Below are 21,468 nucleotides of genomic sequence, written 5' to 3'. Positions count from 1 at the left end.
ATCACATCATCATTTTAATTACTGGTAAAGTTAAAGACCAAGTCAGATGTTTGTGTGAAACCGTGCAGTGATTATTAAATTAATTCTTTAGTTGGAGCCAAAATGGTTTTTGAGGTCAGGGATGTTGATTTTTAGCCCAAGTGAACATAAATAGATGTACCAAATGTGATGAAGCTGAAATATTGAATTCTTGAGAATGGGATAAACAGACAATCTGAAAACATAAAACCATTGTTTTGTCAGAGAAATTAATAATATAAAGTCTACATTTGTGTAATGTTAACTACACGCACTCTAAAAGCTATAAAAATATCTGCACAATGTTTTCATCTCTTCATCACTTTTATTATGAAAATGAAAAAGACAGAAAAGCTCCACAGACAAAGAAAAAAATTGGTCACTTTCATGCCTAACATTTTAAATGACCGTCAAAATGGGAGAAACATATTTTTGATGACATGTTTTCTGTCTTAATAGTGAATTCAGTGATCCAACATCAAAATCAAAACAAATAAGGTTACGGCAACTACAATCAATTGCCTTGAGGAAGTGTAAGAAAAGAAAAAAAAAAAAAGGAATAGGTGAGCGGTTCAGAGAGTTCATTTTCCTGTGATCAGAGGATTTCTCAGCACCACGATGACAGAATCCCCCCTGAGGAACATTTTAGAAATGTAGCGGTCCTTATTTACGGGCTTCGACTTCTTCTTTCCCTTCCCGCTCTTCGGAACTTCTGTCCACATCTCCTTCACGTTCTCCAAGACCATGTTGCAATGCCTGAAATGCCGGTGGTGATGTAATTTTAGTAATTTATAGAAAATAAATGCATACATAAATAAAAGACCTGTGATTTTACTTATGTACTCATACATATGCATTTACATGTTCTGTGATTTTTTTTTAAATCTTTTGCAGTATCAGAAGAAATAATAAATAAATATCACACCTATAATGGAAAAAACAAACCAAAAACTACTTTTTAGCTGCTACCTCATTCACAGTGGGTTATCCCGGTGGGTAGTTCTGCATGTTTTCAATTTCTATAACAGATTTTTCTGACGCAACGGCAATAGGAGTTGGCATTTCCTCCGGGATTCAGCCGGCAGATCTTTCACTCATTAGGTGTGTAAACCAGCTAATTAAAATGATCAAATGTGCCTGAGGATTATGATGTTCCAGCTACATTATACAAGAATAACAAACTAAATGTGTTTGGTTATTTTTACCTTTGAGAGAGGGCAATATTTAATAATAAATTAAAGGTGCTAAATGTGACTCCAATGGAGAAAAATAGGAAACGAGTGAATACTAAAAAGGGACCAAAGTGACGCGATAGCATGTTATCACCATTGGATAGCAATAATAATGAAATAAAGGCTTAAATGTAAGAAAACAGACAAAAGAAACACGATAAAAAAAACACACTGATATAAACAAGTAAGTCTCACTTTATACCCTCAAGAGTGTTAAATACTAAATAAGTGTCTGATTCAGTACCTGTCAAAAGCCTTGACTCTTCCGAGCAGCTTCTTATTGTTGCGACAGTTTATGAGGACCTGCGTGTTGTTCTTCACTGACTGGGTGAGGACTGAGAGGGGGCCGGTGTTGAACTCCTCCTCCTCTCGCTTCTGAAGCTCTTCAGGGGTCATCTCTGACTTGGGCTTCGTTAAGAGGCTCCTGCAAATGAAACAATGAGACAACATCATAACAGTATCCTAATAAATGAGTGTAACAATGACAATAGCATATTTGAAGTAGTAAAGTAGCACTATTGGAGGTTTTTCTGTTACTAAGATAAAACAAGACTTTATTGATCCTACAACAGGGATTTTTGTGCGTTGACACAGCTCATGTACAGATAGCCTGATTATACATTTTGATGTTTTTTTTTTTATTATTATAACATTTCGCAAAAATTCATTCATTATTTGTTGTGTGACTACTTACTGAGAAAAGTTAAGTGGAAAACTTAAACTGTACACAGTACACAAAGTAAAGTACCTCACTACACCTGTAAAAAAATAGGTATTGGGCACAGAGATGCATTTATCAGACAGCACACACACAACACACTGAAGCTTAAACCTAGCCATTTAAAAGCTTCAGTGAGTCATATTTTGGGACTTTTATGCTAAACTATTTAAAATAATAATAATCTTTACGTCACTAGACTGCCATAGGTCGCAATTAGTTACCAGCATGAAAACGCACGCTCACACATTGTCTTTTGTTAGCATTTAGAAAACTAGCATTTACGCTATAGTCTGATTTCGGAATCAGTATTTTGAAACTTTACAACAAAGAAGACCAGATGTACGAACTACTTTAGATGTAACTACAACAAATCTGTAACACAGCTAGTTATGAAAAGGCAGAGCTCCGAAAGCGTCTAAAAAGCATCAAGCTAACCGGCCCGGGTAGCAGAAAGGCTAACAATGTTAGCCTTTTAAATGCTCGCTATTAGCGGATTTCAGTGTCTGAAAGAATAACCAGTCACTCATAACAGCAGCTGATCATCACAAACACTTACATGGTTTCTTTAGGTCGTTTTCAGCTCACTCTGCAACAATTCGGTCGTTTTCAGCTCGCTCTGCAACGATTCCGTTGGGCTCGCGTGGATCAAACGACTTCCGGGTCTATTAGAAGGCGCTTCAAAAACGCCGCTAGAACTACCGGGTTACTACAGGCTCACTAAACGCTACAAAGAAGTCCATCTGAAACACACCATGTCCATCATTAATTGCATTATATTTTACATTTTATTCAATAGACTGCTTCTAAAAGCTGACTAGATATGATTTTATTATTCTACTCCGGTGATCTATCCTGTTCACAAACTAATGACACATTAATTGCTGAATTTTAAGAGGTAAGACAGAAATATTTGTTTTTAGTCCAGAAAATCAGAGACAGAACATTTTTTTTGGATAATCAGTTTTGGTAATCATATAGTTTGATAAGAGTCCTCACACATACATGAAGATTTAAACATATTACTCCAGTGCCGAAGTCACTTCATTGGCTCCCAGTTGAGTACAGGATAAACTATAAATCTTTCTATTAGTTGATAAAGCTTTCAATGGTTTTAACTTTTATGGTAAGCCCATGAGATTACGCGTAGTAAAATATGGTATATACATATAAAATTGACATCGCTGTTAACATATTAAATACAGGATAAATTCTTATGTAAGCATGCTCAAATTGTCTTTCAGTTTGAAAGCATAATTTTACTTATTATTTTACTTATTATAGGGAATAGAGCAATTTTACACTGTGGTAATTTTATGTTTTTTTTCTGCAAAGAATACTGAAACAACATGCTCTAATAATAATTAAAAATAAAATAAAATAAAAATAATATTAACGCCAAGGGACTCAATATAACTCAGAGTTCTTAAGAAGATGTTATAGGATAAAGGAAATAAATCAGAGAGCAGTCAAACTGATATGCAGACTCAAACAGTTAAGTCATTGTTTTGCTCTTTGGTACAGCAAGAACGAGTAAAAAGAGCACGTCTATGTCTGAGAGAGGGAGATTGGCTTTCTGACAAGAGACAGACAGACGCCTATAGGTGTCCATCCCACCCACCTTGTTTCAGTGGTGGCAGATCTACCTGTCGAAAGCACTTGCTGCAGATAATGGCAGCCTGTGTGCTGCTGAGGAGGGGAGTGTGATTGACTGGGATCGATTACGAGCGCTGCTGGGGTACATCTTTATGGAGCACACCTAGCTCAGCCAAAAGTCTTGCATCCTAAACTGTGGTGTAAAATGAGCTCATATACATGAAACGGAACTGTGGGAGCCTGAAAAGACTTTGGTCAGTTAAGAGAGCAGGCAAATACTCAGCAACTAACCAAAAAGACAAGAAGAAAATATATGAAACAGCTAAATAGAAAAAGTAAAGTTTCCTTTTTGTTAACCTAAATTTTATTGGCTTTCAAAACAGACAGAACAGTGAGAACAAAAAATTAGTAAAAAACATACACTTTAACAGTCATGCAGATGCACAAAGTAACTGTAAGATTCATTTAATTGGATTGTTTTTCTAAGAAAATGGATTGATAGACCTACAAGAAAGTGAACGGGATTTTAAAGGATTTACAATTCCCGCAGATTTATCAAAACATATTGTGGACATACTGTAAATCTTAATATCTCAAGTTTGCATCACCTCCCTCAAGCAGCACAAGGTGGCAACTTTTGTTATTTTGACTTCATTTACAGGAAGGTTATTATTCTTACCCAAAATCCCAAATATGGTGAAATAGTCAGACTGAATTACTAGTCTGAAAGAAATATCTGACAGCACTCTGAAGATTGAGTTCAAACACGTGAACACGTTAGGACACCTCCAGAAAGCGTGTGTCAAAGAGGTGTGGGTATGACAGATTGACTCTACATTTGGAAAGGATTTAGAGTGTCTAATGTGAGTGAAACTGAACCTATACAACACCTTACACTGAACAAGGACATGCCAGGAACAGAGTGATAGCCACCCTTTCCCATAAGTGTTTTTTAAGCTCTTTTTCAGTGCACAACAAAAATCTGTTTAATCTGTTTGATTTATAATAATAATAATAAGAAGAAGAATTTGTGGTAGCTTGTGTTAACAAGGTTTCTTTTTGACAGAAAATGTTGGAGCATAAACAGCCTGAAACTTTTGCAGCGTGGGAGAAACAAGCTGGTCAAACAGGTGCACTTTGATACTGATGCAGAATGTTCAGTGGCTTTAAAGAGCTGCTCTGTTTCTCCAAACAGAAATGATGTGGAGGGAGACGTCGAAGGTTTGGCATGGACTGCTTCATGCTCAGCAACTGAAGTCCAACCTAATTTTAACGGAATAACAAATGCAGATATGTGAGGGTGTTCAAAGACCCTTTCCTTCTCACCCAAATCAAACAGAACAAACAGACGTGTTATTCCCACTTTACATTTTGTTGTACATTTTAAAAAATGCATCTAAAAAACTGAAAGAGATGATAACTAAAGAGGTTTTTTTTAACTTCTGGTTGATTTTGAAAAGGCCATCCTGATTTCTGCAGCCTCCTGCACACCAAAAACCAGCGAAACCTTATTGTAGCAGGGTGAATTATAGCTCTATGGTTATTAGTAGAGCTGTCAAACTAAACATGTTATTTATTACACTAACAGCAAACAGTATCTTCTTACTCTTGCCTCAGGATACAAAAGTCTACTTTGCACCAAAAGCTTGTTGCTTCACAGCTAAGCTCCCCCTTGCTGCTCTGCACACCACAGTCCTTCATGCCAAAGTGTAAATATTATCTTTTGTATCTATCTAGACGGTGAGTTTGGCAACAGTGAAGTTACCTGATCCAGTCTGCTTTAACCACACGTGACTGTGGATGTGACTGGCTTTGGAAAGGTGGCGGGCTGAGGTTTTTTCTTTCTTTCTATTTATGTTTTTGATAAAGAACCCTTTGTTTAAAAGAGACATCTGCTCTAATCTGCATCCACATACATCTATTAATTTATATCTCCAGGGGGCAGCGGCGAGGAGAGGTGAGGGAAAGTTTAACAGGCAGTGATGTCAGCGCAGGTTGAAACACAAGACAGATCAATAAGATCTGCGCGACTGGAAATGCCATGTCTACCTGTTGAGGTTACATCACAACCTTTTCCACACGATATCTCCCCGAGAAACCTTTTTAGTGGAACTGTTCATAAACAAAAAAAAAAAAAAGAATGGCTCAGAGCACAGAGGCCTCTGTGCCTCACAACCTTTCCTTAAAACACTCAATCCAGTCTATATATAGTTCTTATTGTGCGGGCTCAAATCTCCAGGGTGAAACATTTAATAACACATCCAAATAAGAACAATCAACAACAGTAGCTTTTAATGAGGTTAAAATAAAACACAATTAAAAATGCATTATTTATCGTTTAATTACATGTAAGGTCATTAAAATGGGAATGTAATATATATATGGTTGCAACATTAACGAAATCGAAGACAGTAAGTGCAGCAAATGAGCAGTTTAAGTATCATTTTCACATCGCATTTTCACCCAAACTGAAAACTCATAATTTAAAAAGTCCCTGGACTAAAAAACCAAAAAACCAAACCAAACCAAAAAAAAAACAAAAACCCGGTTCCACCCGTTCGTTTAAAATTAAGCTGGAACCTTTCCAAAGTAATATTTTAATGTGTTGGATACCATGCTGGAGAAAGCGATTCCCTTCATCAAAAGTTTTATACTTTTCGATTTTATTTGATGTTTAAAATCGTGTTTTCTTCTCACCTCCCTTCAACCCAAAACTGGTGACATGCGCCGAAAAAACCTTCACTTTTTGATACCAATAAACACACATGTGGGAAATCATTGATGAGGAAAGTTAACAAAGGATAATATTTTTTCTAGTACAATTTCAGAAGCAGATGCAAACTCGGTGAACGTTAATTGCATTAAAAAAAAATGATCTACGCATATCCGCGCATAACCTAGGATTCACATTATATGCAAATACACTTTTTTTTTTTGCTCATTTTCGGAAATGTGTTTGTCAGAGGAAGTATTTTAAGACTTATAGTTCACGCGTCATTTATTTTTTGGTCATTTAAACTTTGCAACTCTGAGAAATAATCCAAGTCTATTAACGCTTTTTTACTTAGATACATCCACTGTGACGCAGACATTTGGGTAAATATTGCAGGATTTTTATCATTCATCGGGATTCTTTGGCTTTGCCTTTTGTTTCCAACAATTAGCAAACTATCTACAGCAATGTTTCAAATCTCACACACTGGCTGTCGGGACTGTATCTATTTCTCTATATTCCAAGACGACGGGCTCGGGCTGACTTGAGGGCAGTAATTTGAAAAGTCACCGCAGCATCCTCCGAGGTCTGAGTGACCGCTCTTGGGTAAAAACGTCGCCGCTGGTGTCTTGGAGGTGGCGCACTCCTCTTGACTAAACGTGGAGGCGCACGGTATGTGGTGAGAGTAAAAGTAGCTGGCTTGTCCGGAGATCATGTTAAAAGAGCACGGGTCTGTCAGCGGCAGCGTGCACGCGGGGATGGAGGCGGAGAAGGCGGTGCACGCGGCGCCGATCTGGTGGCGACGGGACTGCGCGCAACTGAGTCCGATGTAAGACATCTCCTGGTGCGTCTGCAAGAACCGGTCAGCGTCCGCAGCGTTTGCGCTCAGTCGGGCCCGCTGTGAGACCACTGACGTGGCGTGGTTGGAGAAGCGAGGGTGCGCGCTCAGATATGCCCCCGCGCCAAGGTGGGTGCGCACCGGCGCTTGGAGAGGTAGAAACGGCGGAACCGGCCAGTAAAACGAACTGGCTGCGGCCAGAGTGACGCTGGTTGCAGTGCCCGAGGGCATCACACGATCGCCTCCTCTCTTCAGCCCGAGCTTGGCCCTGGAGCCAGCTGCGGCTCTGCGCCGCAGTTTTCCCGATGTGCCACCTATGAAGACGTCCTCGCTGCAGGGGTCCAGCATCCAGTAGTTGCCTTTGCCGGGATCGTCGTAGTGGCGCGGCACTTTCACGAAACACTTGTTTAGGCTCAGGTTGTGCCTGATTGAATTTTGCCACCCTTGTCTGTTTTGCCGGTAGTACGGAAAGTTTTCCATGATGAACTCATAGATGCCGTTGAGCGTGAGCCGTCGTTCGGGACTTTGGCGGATCGCCATCATGATGAGCGCGTTGTAACTAAAAGGAGGTTTTTCGGGTTTGACGCTTTCTTCTGCCCCACCGGTTTTCCTCGATTCTTCCTTATTTCCTTCTCGTCTCCCAGTTACAGTCCCCGCTTTGGTTTCCACTTTGGCGCATTCTTTTGACTTTTCAAAGTTTTGATCATGGCTGGCTTTTGCAAGCTGGCTAGAGCGCACTTTCTGGGACTGAGAAGCAGACTCCTGGTCACCCATCACTCCTTCTCGTCTCCACAACAGGCTGCTGATGCTGAATGAAGACTTGTGGAATAATCGGCTTGAAGTTTTCACATCCTCAATCTCCATCCCAAAGGTTAAAAAACACTCTCGAAATTCTCAAAGCTGTCCGGAGATCACAGGAGAGCGCACCGCTGAACACACAGAGCAAAGATGCGTCGACTCAAAGTGGTAAAGAGCCAAAGACGCACGGGCCAGACAGCGTGACAACAAATGCGCATGATCACAGCAGCTCAGGACTCGTTACCTCCAAAACGACTCGCGTTGGTGTTTACTTTGTAACTGCGCATAAAAGAGAATCATCCTGGGACGTGTTGTGCGCATGTGTCCGTACTTTGAGTCAAGTGGGTCTATTTTAGTTAAAAGATAATTCATTTATTCCAGTGAAGAGTTAAACGCCTTTTATCCATAAAATCAAAGCAACACACTAAAATATGACTCGTGTGATGTTTTTCCCCATAAGCACCTATCAAAACCCCCCAAAGAAAAATCTATAAGAATTTGAGAATGAAAGGATGTGCCATGATACCAAACACACTGTGCCAAGGCGGGCTTGAACCCGGGATGACATGGATGTGCTGTCAATCTATGTGACTGATCAGTGAACTCTGGGGTGCAATTATAACACTTCCGTGACTCATGAAATTCAACACTCTCACACGCGCCTCACCCCCTGGGCTGGCCTCATCTTTCTCTCTCGTTTTTCTTCTTCTCTGCTTTCTCTCTTTGCGCACCTTAATCGACATCATAGGAGCCAGTTTGGCAAAATGCCGATCAAGAGAATGAAGACGCTGTAGAGACCGAATGATCCTGTATATAACGGGCCAAAGACGAGCAGGCTAAAACGCAGAATGAAGGGCAAGATTATTACACGTACAAGTTATTTCGTAATTTAAACCAGCTCTGAGTAGCATGCATTTATGATGCAAACATTTTTTATTATTTCTGGGCAAAAATGTGGTAAAATTAAATAAACAGTAGCCAGAGATTCTCTGTAACTGAAAACTGCCTCCTTACGTCAAATTAAACAGTGTGCTTGACTTAATCCATGCTTCTCTTAAATCTAATAATTACTCACAGTGAGTTTTCTCTCTGCGTAGGTTACTTGCTACTTAATGCTAACCTTGACTTTTCTTAGTTTGAACAGTTGTCCACTGATGAAGAAAGCAGATGAATTTGTCGACACGTTAAGGTTTCACTTGAAATGATTATTTTAATGATAACGCAGTGGTCATTTCAGACATGACGTATCCAGGTTTTGATTTTTCGTGGACATGCTTTGGAGTGTTCATGTCGCTGAGAACAGTGTTAAAGTTCAGCTAGCAACAGGCCACCATGACTGAGACTCCGGTGGCAACGAATGAGTTCCAGCCCCGTTAATGACCTAGGCTGTTGTTGAAATAGCACCTAATTAAAGCAGTGTCCTGTAGCAATGAAGCCTGTGGGGTATGGAAATGACGAAACATGTAATGTTAATAGTGTGTACAAGCACTCCTAATGATATAAATTCATTAGGCTGCTCATAAACTCATTTTCAGAGTTCACTTCTTTTTAAGGCACCTACACCATCCTGGTTTAAATGCATTTAAGTTAGAATTAAGCTGAGCCTGCTTACTTTGGCACGATACATCAAGTTCACGTGCCCTACTTGCATGTTACTGCAGTGCCACATGTATGTATTCCTACTTAAGGAGGAATACATCATTTAAAGAAAACCACATCATTATATTTTACATTGTGCTCTGCTCTCCAAGCAGAAGTCAGATTGCTTTTCTTCACTCTAAATATGTGACTGTCAATAAATCCTGCCAATAACTGTTTCTGCTATGATGCCTTTCCATCAGAAAGGAGATGAAATAGATTTGGTGTAAATGAATGTAAGACAGAAATATGAGTTTTTCCTTGAGGTGAACAAAGCTGCTTGTTTTATTGTCTGAAAGGCCTTCACCTCTCCATATCACACCGGTACAAACGATAAGTTCACGTGAGGTTCCTGAGTAATGTGGGCACTCCTTCAACCACAAGAAAGTGAAGCAGGGCCTAAGGGGCGATGAGTTATAGCCTTGTGTTATTTTCTATTCTACATACAGCAGCAGGAGTGAACAAAAGGTCATCACACACACACACACACACACAGATTGCAAATTCATATCAGGTTTTATAATTTAATATCTAATATCTGTTTTTTCACCACTTGGAAGGGGCGACACACAAACTCAATGCCTTTGCGTTACTTTGACTTAGTTTATTAAGTTTATTGCTCAACAAACGTTTAAAAAGATTCATGTATAGCCAGTGCAATGATATCTAATATCTGTTCCGACAATGACAAGGTAATAATAATAAAAGAATAATATACATGCTTCTTGGTTGGATTATTGTTTCAAATTCTTCTCACAGAAGAAAGAAATCCATTTAATTTGATGAATCTATTAGAATTTACACAGCACTTCCCTTCCCTGTCTGAACACATTGAACTTTCACTGTAGCTGTGCCCTAGCATCTTGTTCAGTTACACTGATCATTGACAACAATAAAGTCTACTATATATTAGTCATGAAGACAAGGATTAGTCATACAGTCTAATACCTTTGCCATTTAGCCTGTTTGATAGGGCCCTCCTCCATACTCTGTGTGCTGCACAAGTGAGCACTTGTTGGGAATGTTTCTGGCACTGCAGAAAGCATGCATTGTTGTTTCAGCACTTACAATGCCCTTGATTCCATATCTTGTGTTGTTTACAGTGTTTTTTGCAGAGATATTTGAAGGACATTTGCATGAGAAAACAGGACTTGTAAAGATTGTTTGTTGTTCAATAATATACTTAATAATTATTCTGCTGTTTAACAAGTGTTGCTGCGATATGCCAGCATAGCTAACTGTGATAAAAAACTCTATTATTTTAATAATACACATATTCTATTTTTGTGAGCCCGTGGTCTCGCACACAAACTGTCTTTTTTTCTGCCTCTTGCAAGTGATTATTTCACCTGAGTGGCAGATGTTTGGTCTTGTTCACCTCTAGTTTACATTACCTTGAGGTATAGTTGTTCTTTTTGCACAGTTGTGGCTACAGACAGTCTCACGGACTTCTGCAACTGTTATTTTAACTTTAATCTGTTTGCCAAAAATGAAACAAAACACTCAATAAACAAACTAAAAGATAGCTTAGACAAGTAGCATTGGTACTTCTTGGAATTTCTTACAGATATTGTGATAATATCATTATCATTAACTCTTCTAACTACATACTAAAAAAAACCCTTAACCCTGTGTGGTGTTTGTGATAGAGAAAAAGAGAAAATTCCTCGCATACGTAAAAAAAAATCAAACAAACAATGAATCGAGTAATAAAAAGAAGCACTGTGAGACTGCAAACCTCTGCCAAGACAGCTCAGTTTGTTTTTTTAACTTTTAAAGGAACAATATTGTGTTTTTATTGTATTCTTTTTATTTTCTTTGTTCTTTTTAAACGTCCTTTAAGAAAAAATTAGTGAAGAGAAATTTGACAGATGTTTACTTTGATTATACATTTACATTACATTTTGGAGAAGTAGATAATGGATAATAGGTACTGATTTGTAAATAACGGGACATGAATAACTTATTATATAATAGGATACTACAATATATTTCCAACTAACTAGGAAGCTCATTGTCTTTGTCTCTTTAAATATAAAACACATTTTTGAGGTCAGCATAAAAGAAAGGCGGATGTGAAATTTAAAAGCCAAACTATAATGTGATATTTCGAATCCCCATACACCTGAATTATTTCCTGATTGTTGCCGATACAAACAAAGGCAGCAGAATTTTAAGTACAACTTTAAAGATACAAGACATTTTATAAAAAATTGACCTTGTAGAAGAGGTCAGAGGTCCACAATAACTTAGAATCCCCATATATTATTCCCTATATGCCTATATGTTGACAGCACTAAATTTTAAATAGCTCTATATAGAATTTTCTTTTACTTTGATCTTCAGATTAGTCTGCTGATCTCGAAGATGCAACAAATGTGACACAATATTTGAAATCTTTACGGTGCTTTCTATATGTTGACATCACACAGAAAATTTTTGGAATGATAGTTTTTAAATTATAAGACGTTTTGTCAATTCTTAACCAATTAATCATTGAGGCGACCTTGAAGACTTCGGTGGATGCAATCCAAATTTTAATGCACTGTTAACATGACCCTACTGTACACCCATGCAAAGTTTGATGAGAATTCATTCAAAACTATCATGATTCCAAACACAATGACATGCAGGCTTGATAATGCTACCAAGATCTTAAATATCACTGGTGGTATTTTTTTCCACCTCTCTAAAAACCTTAAGCACAACACGGTAACAGTTTGATTCAAGCAATTGTATTTTTTAAAGAAAAAAAAAAAGATTATAGATTAAATCAGCATATTCAAATAAAAATGTAAACTTTCACACAACATTCAACTGTTTATTCATGTATCGTGGTTTCCAGTTGCACTTCTAAACAGATAAAGCCTGCGTTATTCTCATCCCATGCAACGGCTCCCTCTGCTGTAAAAGAAAGCTCTGACAGGCTGTGAAAACAGACTCTTCCTGCTAACAGATAATAAAAAATATAATAATGTGCAAATAATATGCATATAATGTGACGAGGAAAAAAAAGAAACCTGAGCATTAGTGTCGGATCTAGAAAGCTTCTTCCTCCTAACACCTTGCTTACTTCACAGAAGCTGGTCATGGGGTCTGTGTGCAATTTCCCCTCAAAACACTGACAAATCGTCTGCGAGGTTCACGACGTGCTCCTCAGTCGTGGCAGTGCGGCGTAAAGCTTTTCTCCTGGACACTCTGTGTTTCCCAGATCTCTGTGTCCATACAGGTCAAACCCAGGCTGTAGAAATCCTGCGGAAACTCCAGACTGTAGCAGCTGTTTCACCGCAACGACTGCTTTTTCACTCGGCGGCTCATCTGCAATGAAAACAAGAAGTAGCTTTATCATTATATGGAGAATAATGTGCAATATCCAATGTGTGTGTGTGCTTGTTGTATTAAAATTACCCTGCTTTTATGATCTTTTCCTATGATACAAGGTGCGGTTACTAAAGAAAGATTAACGTTTGTATTGCACACACAGGCCCAGCCTTATCATTTTATGTCTACACCCTGAAGAACATGCTCTTGTATATGATACACACAAAATAAGGAGTGCTTACTGTTGAAATTCCCCATGAAGGCAATTCCCAGTGAGTCACTGTTGTGGTCTTTGGCATGTGCGCCCATCACACCCCAGCCACGACCCTCGAACACAGTCCCATCTCCAGCAACAAGAAAACTAAACATTGAAGAAGTACAGGTAAGCTTTGATAACAAAACCAAACATTTGCACACAGTTCTTGTGCACTAACAGAGGAACTCACTTGTATCCAATATCATCAAACTTTCTGTCTTTCATGTGGTATCTCTGAATACTGACAAGGCTGGCTTTGCACTCAGCCAGACCTTTGCAGCTTGGGTAGGCAGTGTGGTGTATAACAACTCTTCGGGCAGGTCCTTTCAGAGCCTTGGTTTGTTTGGCAGCGGCTGCTCCCCACTCTTGCCTTGAAACAATGCTCACTGAAACAGATTGAAATCAACCAAATTGATATTCAGCATTCAAAAAAGAAAATCTAATTAGTAAACCAGAAACCATCCTTAGTGCAAAGCTGTCTGTTTCCATACCTTGTCGGTCCATGGCGTCCCACAAAGCAGACTAACTCGTGGCAAGTAGTGCAGCTCCTTTATCAAAGAGCCTGTTTCAAGGGGTGTGGTTTTGGAAAGTACACCTATTATGTACTTAATGAGCACGAGTCATTTTCCCACTAGTTTTACCAGCCGAGCAATAATTTACAGTTGCCCAACAAGATGTCTGGAATATACGTGCTTAAAAAAGAAGGAAGTACAACACAGTATTTCCTGAATGTTGCACAGCTAGAGAAAACCTCTGATTTTTCACACGCATCAGGCATAACTACTAACTAACATTACAAAATCAGTAGCACGGAGGAAAAAAGACAAGCCGTGTCATGATCTTCAAATTTAGGAGTAGTCTGAAAACTGAGAAAGTCCATGAAGTGTCACTGGTGCTTTAAGAAATTGACTTGACTCATCAAAAATTACTCACGTTTACTTGTTAATGTAATGTATTAGATGCATATTTCCCAGTTGGACTGAGAGCAGACCTGTAGCTACAGCTCGGGTCTGAAGTTTGTATCCACTCATCAAACTTCAGACTGCAAATTACCCTCTAAATCCAAAACTTGCCATGAATTTCATGGGAATTTTGGGGATTTGAATGACTTCTTTGAACTGTTCTTTTTCCAGGGTGGAATGATTGTACAGCATTTATCTTTAATTACTTTAAAACAACAACAACCTATGATTTCTGTCCACAACAAGACTGTGGACAGAAATCACTACCAAAGATGAACACACTTGATATACACACACACACACAAACACGTATATATATATATAACATAATGGGTAAAACCACATGGAGTTTGTAACCAAATAACAAGACGTGTAGATTACATTATCAAATTCTTATTAAAGTTGCCGACTGTACATTTATTTGGCTCATCTCTGCTGCGAATATGTTCAGCATTAAGCGAATGACTCAGCTACAGTCTCAAGACATTTTGTTAATATTGGGGATGTGCACTGGTTACATGTGATTTGTGGTCTAAATTTTCAGCTGTGTCACAAAGAGAATGTGACTCAAAGGAAAACACACAACCAGTCTTGTGTTTCATGGTTTTAACCCCCACTAATCATTAACAGTCTAGGCTGGAAACAGGAAGTGAATATCTATACCGACTTCTCTACTTGGAAGTCAGTTGGTTTGATCTGAAGGTGAGCTTGTGTGCGTGAGTTGGCGAGGTTTCCCGGCCTATAGTTAAAAATATTTAGGAGCATTATCTGATCACTGATTCTTGCTATTCTTAAAAAACCCAGAAATACTGATTGAGTGACTCAGACCAAATCAGGAATAATTCATTAAAAACAAACAAACAACCCTCTAATGACTCTTTTATATTAACTGTTGTATCCTGGTTTTACATTTATGTGTTACTTAGTCTTGATATAACCTTAATTATGTAACAAAATAACTATAATTATACAAAAGATTCTCAAAATGTAGCCAGGGTGTCACTCAGAGATGGAGTGCATGAAGAGTTTCACAATTCTTAAGACTCAAGAGATATTTGAAAACATGTTTTAATCTAACAATACACATTTGAAAATGACAAGCGCTAAAAAAAGCACAACAGCAAAACTGATGACATTATATTCACAACATGGTGACAGATATGAGTGTCCATACAACAATAACAGAGGGGTCAGCAATGCTGCCATTTTATAAAGCCAAATGCATTCACTGTAGACACAGACCCAGTTTGATACTGTACGAGTGCTGACAGCAACAGCATAGAAGCAAGTGCTAAACCTCTTTATTATCAGAAGGCTTCACTCTGTCCACCGGTGTCCACAGTGAGGCGCCGTGCACACGTAGTACAGTCGCATAGCATCCTGTGTGGGGCACAAAAATGTGTCAGTCAAAACAAACGATCTGTGCAGGGAATGTAACTCATCTTCAATTTTTTTTAAATAAATACCTCTCTCAAATATATATTCTGGATTAATAATGTGGTGCCTCCTGAAAAGCAGGGGCTAAGAAGAATGTATTAGCTTTGTATTTTTGACATGGGGAAAGATTTTTTTTATATTGAAGTTGATTAAAACAGTTGCCAATTGTTTACCTATCCATAAATCTCTCTCTCTCTCTCTCTCTGTATATATATATATATATATATATATATATATACATACCTACCTACCTACCTACCTATCTATCTATATATATCTATCTACCTATATATAAATAATGATAACAGATAAAAAAAAAAGGCAGCAACGCAGCCTTTATTGAAAAACAGCTATTTAACAGTCGGGTACAATGTTTCACTCTTTTATTCGTAGGGCAATTGCAGCTTGTGCAGATCTAGAGAAAGCAAATGTTGCAATTACCTCAGCCTTCATACTGTGAGACTGGAAGAACACTGCCTCCTTGTGACCACATCTGAGAAGAGAAACGGTGAAAGAAAAACGTTATAAAAGTGTTACCACCATCAGAGCCACAACATCTCATTCCACAGTCCATTAAAGTTGAAATGACTTGTGGAAACCTACAATGACCACCAACATTTTATTTCAGGGCAGGCTGAACCTTTATCCAAATTTCCTGTCTACTGTGACCGTCTAAATAATTACTTGATATATAGTATGTTAGTGTGACTCAAGGAGACATAAAGTAATTATAAAATGTAGACACACGAGAGCAGGGATGCGGTTAAATATAATGCTTTTACGCTGAGACCCCAGTGATGTAATCTACGCTCCATCCGTTTTGCATGACCATACACTCAGTTAGTCTCACTGATTGATGATAATGTGCACCAATCAGTTACAAGACATGCAGATTAAACAATGCTCTGCTGCTTAAATAAGCAAGTATGCTGTGTCAGTAATTATTGACTGTACACTTATTTTTAGAACTACACATTTCACTTACTACTTAAAAAGTGTATTGGTAACAATGCAGTTTTACAAATCATGATGCCTTTTAATAAATATTTTGCAGTAGAAGCACTTAGGAATTACAGACCTTTAAAAAAACCAAAACAACAACAAAACATAATTACTCCAAAATTGGATAAGCATTTTTGCAGCCAGGTGGTCAATTATACAGTCAGAACTAAAGTGGAAGATCATGAGATTATTATCATGAATGTAAATACAGAGGTTTCAAAAAATGGTCTAAACCACTGATTACACTCAAAAAGCAAAAAGCCAGATTAGATTTTGCCACACGCTCTAAAAGAGCCCACTCACATCAGGGAAAAAAATATCTGGACACATGAAACCAAAATGAATTTGTACCAGAATGACGGGAAGAGAAAAGTAGTAGCTCATGACCTGAAGTATATCACATTATTTGTCAAACACGGTGGAAGCAGTGTTATGGCATGGGCATGTATAGCTGTTAGTGGAACTGGATCACTGCAATTTATTGATTAAGCAAACAAGGCTATAGTCTCTGCTCAGATTCAGCTGAATCCTGAAAAACTGATTGAACAGCACTTCAGAACGGAAATGGATAATGAACCAAAATACCCTTAAAAACATCAACAGGAGGTGAAGCATGGGCGCTGAGTGAGGTCAGTAGGTATGGTAAAACTTACTTAGGGCAGGGGTGGTCTTCTGTTCTTGGCAGTGTTGGGTCCTGAGATACATCAGCTATGATTTGTGTGAGTTCACTGGAAAAAAAAAAAAAGGAAGCATGAGGTTTAGAGCTCATCGACTGACATGACCTATGAATGCAATCTAAAATTCTAGTACTGTGCGCACTACAAAAGGAAGACCACATGCAAAAAATGCTAATGTTTTTTCCTAAAGATTAGCCATTCAGTACGTGTGAGTACACATAAAAACTGCTTTGTACTGTCTGAAATTGTACACAGAAAATCTTTTGTACATTTTTGGAGAAATCAATCAAATCTGTGTGGCTGAATGGGTCTACACAGCGCATTTAACCCTAGATGTCATAACCATTTTGGTTGCTTTCAGAAGTGCTGCAGTGATTGAATAGGAAGTTATCGCCCACTTTAGCGTGTGACTCAGTCTGCAACGAAAAATGACGAATTATTCAAATTGAGGAAATAAAACTTTTGCTAATTTATGTTGTATTGTGGTTACTTACTCAACCTCATGGGTGATTTTATTGACGTAGATACAGCTGTTGTCTGCCTCTTGTTGGTAGTCACAGTTCCTGCACTGTTTGAGATCAAGATATTTTTTTGTTAAAGAGCAGGACATTCAGTACAATGATTACAGACTTATTGTGGTACTCTTCTTGTATCACAACAATCTTCCTTAAAACCTTTCCATTACATATGGTTTTACAATGTTTTATACAATACATTACAATAAAATGTATGTCTTAAATCAGCGGTCGTTTGGAGTCGTTTGGTACTGGTCCCATTTTATTTTCATTATACATTTCTTTTTTTGGAACCCATTTTTAAAAAGTACAGCATCGACTTTCATTGCTTTGCAGATAACTAGCTTGTATTCGGGCTCTGGTAGTACTGTCTAAGTGATGTTCAATCATAGATGGAGATAAACCTGTCAAACCTGAAGAAAAACGAACCAGAATTTTTTTTTTTTTTTTGGGGCATCCCAATCATTAAGATGGAAAGGAGAGCTCCATCAGCCTTTGAGCTTTTTACTGTCACCTGGTTGCAAGGAATCTTGGTGTGATATTTGACTGTGCTTTTAGATCTGCTGTTAAGACAAGCCTTTTTCAATGAGGGCTCCATGGTAAGGTGAAGGCGTACCTCCCTCCACATGACGTTAAGACTACGTCCACACTAATGCGTTTTCATTTGAAAACGCATAGTTTTCTCTCCGTTTTGGCCTTCCGTCCACACTGAGATGGCGTTTTCCTCAAGGAAAAACGCAGCGTTTTGAAAACGCTCTCGAAAACGCATACATTTCAAAACGGAGCTGTCCCGTCGCAGTGTGGACATTCGAAAACGCAGACTTTCTAAAACGATGACGCATTTTAGTCATCTGATGCAGTCATGTGACCAATTAAACAAAGATAGCGGAGTGTATTATACAGCAGTTGTTTTGATTGCTCTCAATTTTGACAGCCCTAAAAAAGATCAATATCAGTTTGTACATGCTCCAGATAGCTTTTCTTCAAATTCTTTAATCCTCACTCGCTTTTGCACATGTGCAGGACTGGAACGTAAGCGTTTTGGGCCGTTTCAATGTGGATGCACAACTCTGTGAAAACAACTGAAAACGCTAGTGTGGACCCAGAGCGTTTTCAGACGAAAACGCCGTTTCAAATCTATCCGGTCTAGTGTGTACGTAGCCTAAGACAGTAACTTCTGTCTCCATTAGCTTTTGATTTGACTATTCTAAGTTTCTGAATGCAGGCTTTGATTATTAGTTACTTCATTGCCTGCAGGTTGTACAAAATGCAGCAACTCCAGCTCCCAGTCCATTTCATGATCCAGTTGAAATTTGTATTTTTATGACTTGTTTTTAAGAGTCTCTGAACTGAAATCTTGTAGTTGTACACTCCTACCAGAGCCTTTAAGTCTACAAAACAGGTGTTCTTGGACATTCCTCGATCTAAGCTCGTAGGCAGTGACATTAGAGCATTTCTGGTGGTGGCTTGCATTTCTAGTTGAGTAGGATATCCTGCAAGTGCAGTCCTATTTATTTCTATTATTGTTTCATTTGATGATGATCTTTTCCCATTTTAAATGTAGGTTTTGTTTTTTTTGTTTCAACCCAATTATATTTACTGTTTCCCAGTGCTGTACAATACCTGGCACCCACTCCATGACATGGCCAGTCACAGGAGAATGTTTAGTTAGAGACTGAGATTACCCAAATGCACCACTGAACAACAGAGGAAATCACTCCTGCCTGTACAACTCCTCCAACTAATGTACAGTACACCGTGCAATAGTTACATCCTCTACAGTGAAAATAACAAAGTTTTACAGCTGTTTTGCAGCATTTGATGTCTGTAATATTCTGGATTTTTATAATTGAGCTATTTGTATATATTAGAGCTATTTCTTACATTTTGTAATATATCAAATTATTTAATTTAGTTTAGTCTCACATAAAACACCAGCAACTGCAACAATAATATGCAATATAATCCGGACTGTTAGAAGAGTGTTGCCGTATCGTGGATTAGCTAACTTTAAAGAAAGTAGCACTAATACTTGTTGGTTAACACACACGTGAGGAGCACAAACTTACGGCATACAGCAGGATGCGGTTCTCCTTGTCTTCTTTAGGATACAACATGTTGTTACTGGAAGACAAAGCCAAGTGGTTAATGGGTTTTCATTTCAATTATGCGTACGTATTCCTTCAGTTCATACAATATTATGTTAATGTGCTTCTAGCTTATTTTAGCTAGCCGGCTACGTCAACGTATACGTCCTCTAAAACAGACAAACACTCACCATTCTTGACAAAACCGTATGCCAACAAATCCCGGCTCGTACGTCCCACCGTCTAAATCCATCGGAGAAACGATTTATTGTGGACAAAAGTAATGAACTCAATTAATTTCAAATGTTGTTAATGTCTACCGCCTCACTCCTCAAGTTTAAAAACAGACCGTATGCGCATGCGTAAACGATTTTGGCTCTGCCTTTTTTCCAAATAGCGCCTACAAATGGCTGGAGGACAGAATAGGCATTGACACACATTTGTAGACCTGTTGTATTAGTCAAAAGATGCACAGAAGTGAAGCAATGCATGTACAAGCGAAGGGTTTAAATTGCTTACTTAATTTTGCATGTGTCTAGGTTAGATGAGTGAACCCAGTAGACTTATTTTAAAAACATCACACATTTCCACTCCTTCTGGTTATTGTTGCATTATCGTAGTGTGTTTACCTTACAATATAAAGCACCTCGGGGCGAATGTTGTTGTGATTTGGCACTGCAGTATATAAAGAAAGTTGAACTGAACTAAAAAAAAAAGAAAAAAAGAATTGCTCTAATGTTTTTGTTTTGTATTGTGCAAGTGTGTGTTGTCACCAAGCAATTCCACCCTCTCCTCCAAATTTGGTAACTAGTGTCTAAGAAACAAAGCAAAGCAACAACAAAAAGTTGAAGACAATGGTGCTAGACTCGAAGTTTGTAAATAGCAACCCACAAATTGAGTGCGTAAACTCATAGTCACTACATCTAGCCTGTGGTAAGAACAGCTTTCACACAGACCAGTCATCATAAAAACACAGAAAACCCAAACTACATATTGTTCATAACCAATCCTATTCAAACCTTCAAGATTCATGTCGCACTGGCTTAAATGACTGGTCTTCATGTTATTTTGGTCCTCATCTGTGTGGTACTAGCTCCGTGTAATATAAAGACAAACCCAGTCAAAATCTAATTGACATTTTGACACTAATGTCACTAATCCGAATTAACCTTGGTTAAGTCAGTCATTATCGTCAGGCACACAGATGGCCCTGATATTGTGCGCAGCCAATTAGCACTGCCATGTCTTGTTGGACACTTGAAGAAAACAGAGCTATTATTACAATGTTATTAACCCATTATTGCCTCGTGTAACATATTTGATACATACAGTTTTTAAAAAGGTTTTTAAATTGTTTTTTTTTTACTTTTACATAATCAGTGTAACCTTTTCCCCCTGTAAGCACAGATAAATTGCATAATACATTTTAAGCTATAAATTGCTTAAAAAATGCCGGATGTAGCAAATATGACTTTTAAATTGTCAGAAGATTCAATAAATGTTCCATTTTTAAAAAAAATTGTTGCGCAAATATAAAACACATAAAACGTTTAGACATTTTATTTTGCACAACCTAATCAAATTTTTTTAATATCTGTGTGCATTTTGTTGCAAGCGTAGCAATGAGACCCTAATTCAAATTGACAGCAGACTTGGAAAT

The 21,468-nt window shown here is 38.2% G+C and overlaps 4 protein-coding genes across 4 annotated transcripts; all 4 read right to left on the bottom strand.

Moving 5' to 3' along the window:
* Positions 1–323: 323 nt before the first annotated feature.
* On the bottom strand, positions 324–2,644 carry snrpd2 (small nuclear ribonucleoprotein D2 polypeptide). The gene is made up of 3 exons (XM_084951744.1): positions 2,528–2,644; positions 1,495–1,674; positions 324–774 (listed from the first exon to the last, which is right to left on the bottom strand). Coding segments are annotated over exons 1-3 (357 nt in total). The 5' UTR covers positions 2,530–2,644; the 3' UTR covers positions 324–599.
* A 4,131-nt stretch (positions 2,645–6,775) lies between these two features.
* foxg1c (forkhead box G1c) lies at positions 6,776–7,979 on the bottom strand. Its single transcript, XM_084951851.1, has one exon. The coding sequence runs from the start codon at positions 7,977–7,979 to the stop codon at positions 6,783–6,785; it is 1,197 nt and encodes a 398-aa protein (XP_084807977.1). The 3' UTR covers positions 6,776–6,782.
* A 4,372-nt stretch (positions 7,980–12,351) lies between these two features.
* On the bottom strand, positions 12,352–15,044 carry pglyrp5 (peptidoglycan recognition protein 5). Its single transcript, XM_084951269.1, has 3 exons — positions 13,319–15,044; positions 13,115–13,233; positions 12,352–12,869 (listed from the first exon to the last, which is right to left on the bottom strand). Exons 1-3 carry the CDS (start codon positions 13,351–13,353, stop codon positions 12,694–12,696), a joined length of 330 nt encoding a protein of 109 aa, XP_084807395.1. The 5' UTR covers positions 13,354–15,044; the 3' UTR covers positions 12,352–12,693.
* Positions 15,045–15,142: 98 nt separating this feature from the next.
* Positions 15,143–20,179, bottom strand: polr2i (RNA polymerase II subunit I). The gene is made up of 6 exons (XM_084951268.1): positions 20,000–20,179; positions 19,791–19,845; positions 17,701–17,774; positions 17,183–17,257; positions 15,969–16,020; positions 15,143–15,470 (listed from the first exon to the last, which is right to left on the bottom strand). Exons 1-6 carry the CDS (start codon positions 20,059–20,061, stop codon positions 15,408–15,410), a joined length of 381 nt encoding a protein of 126 aa, XP_084807394.1. The 5' UTR covers positions 20,062–20,179; the 3' UTR covers positions 15,143–15,407.
* Positions 20,180–21,468: the final 1,289 nt, after the last annotated feature.

This window comes from Perissodus microlepis, chromosome 14 (assembly GCF_051167445.1).
Source record: "Perissodus microlepis isolate ML-2025 ecotype Zambia chromosome 14, ASM5116744v1, whole genome shotgun sequence".
NCBI lineage: Eukaryota > Metazoa > Chordata > Actinopteri > Cichliformes > Cichlidae > Perissodus > Perissodus microlepis.
The sequence above is the reverse complement of the archived record's forward strand: the minus strand, read 5'-3'. Positions and strand labels throughout refer to the sequence as shown.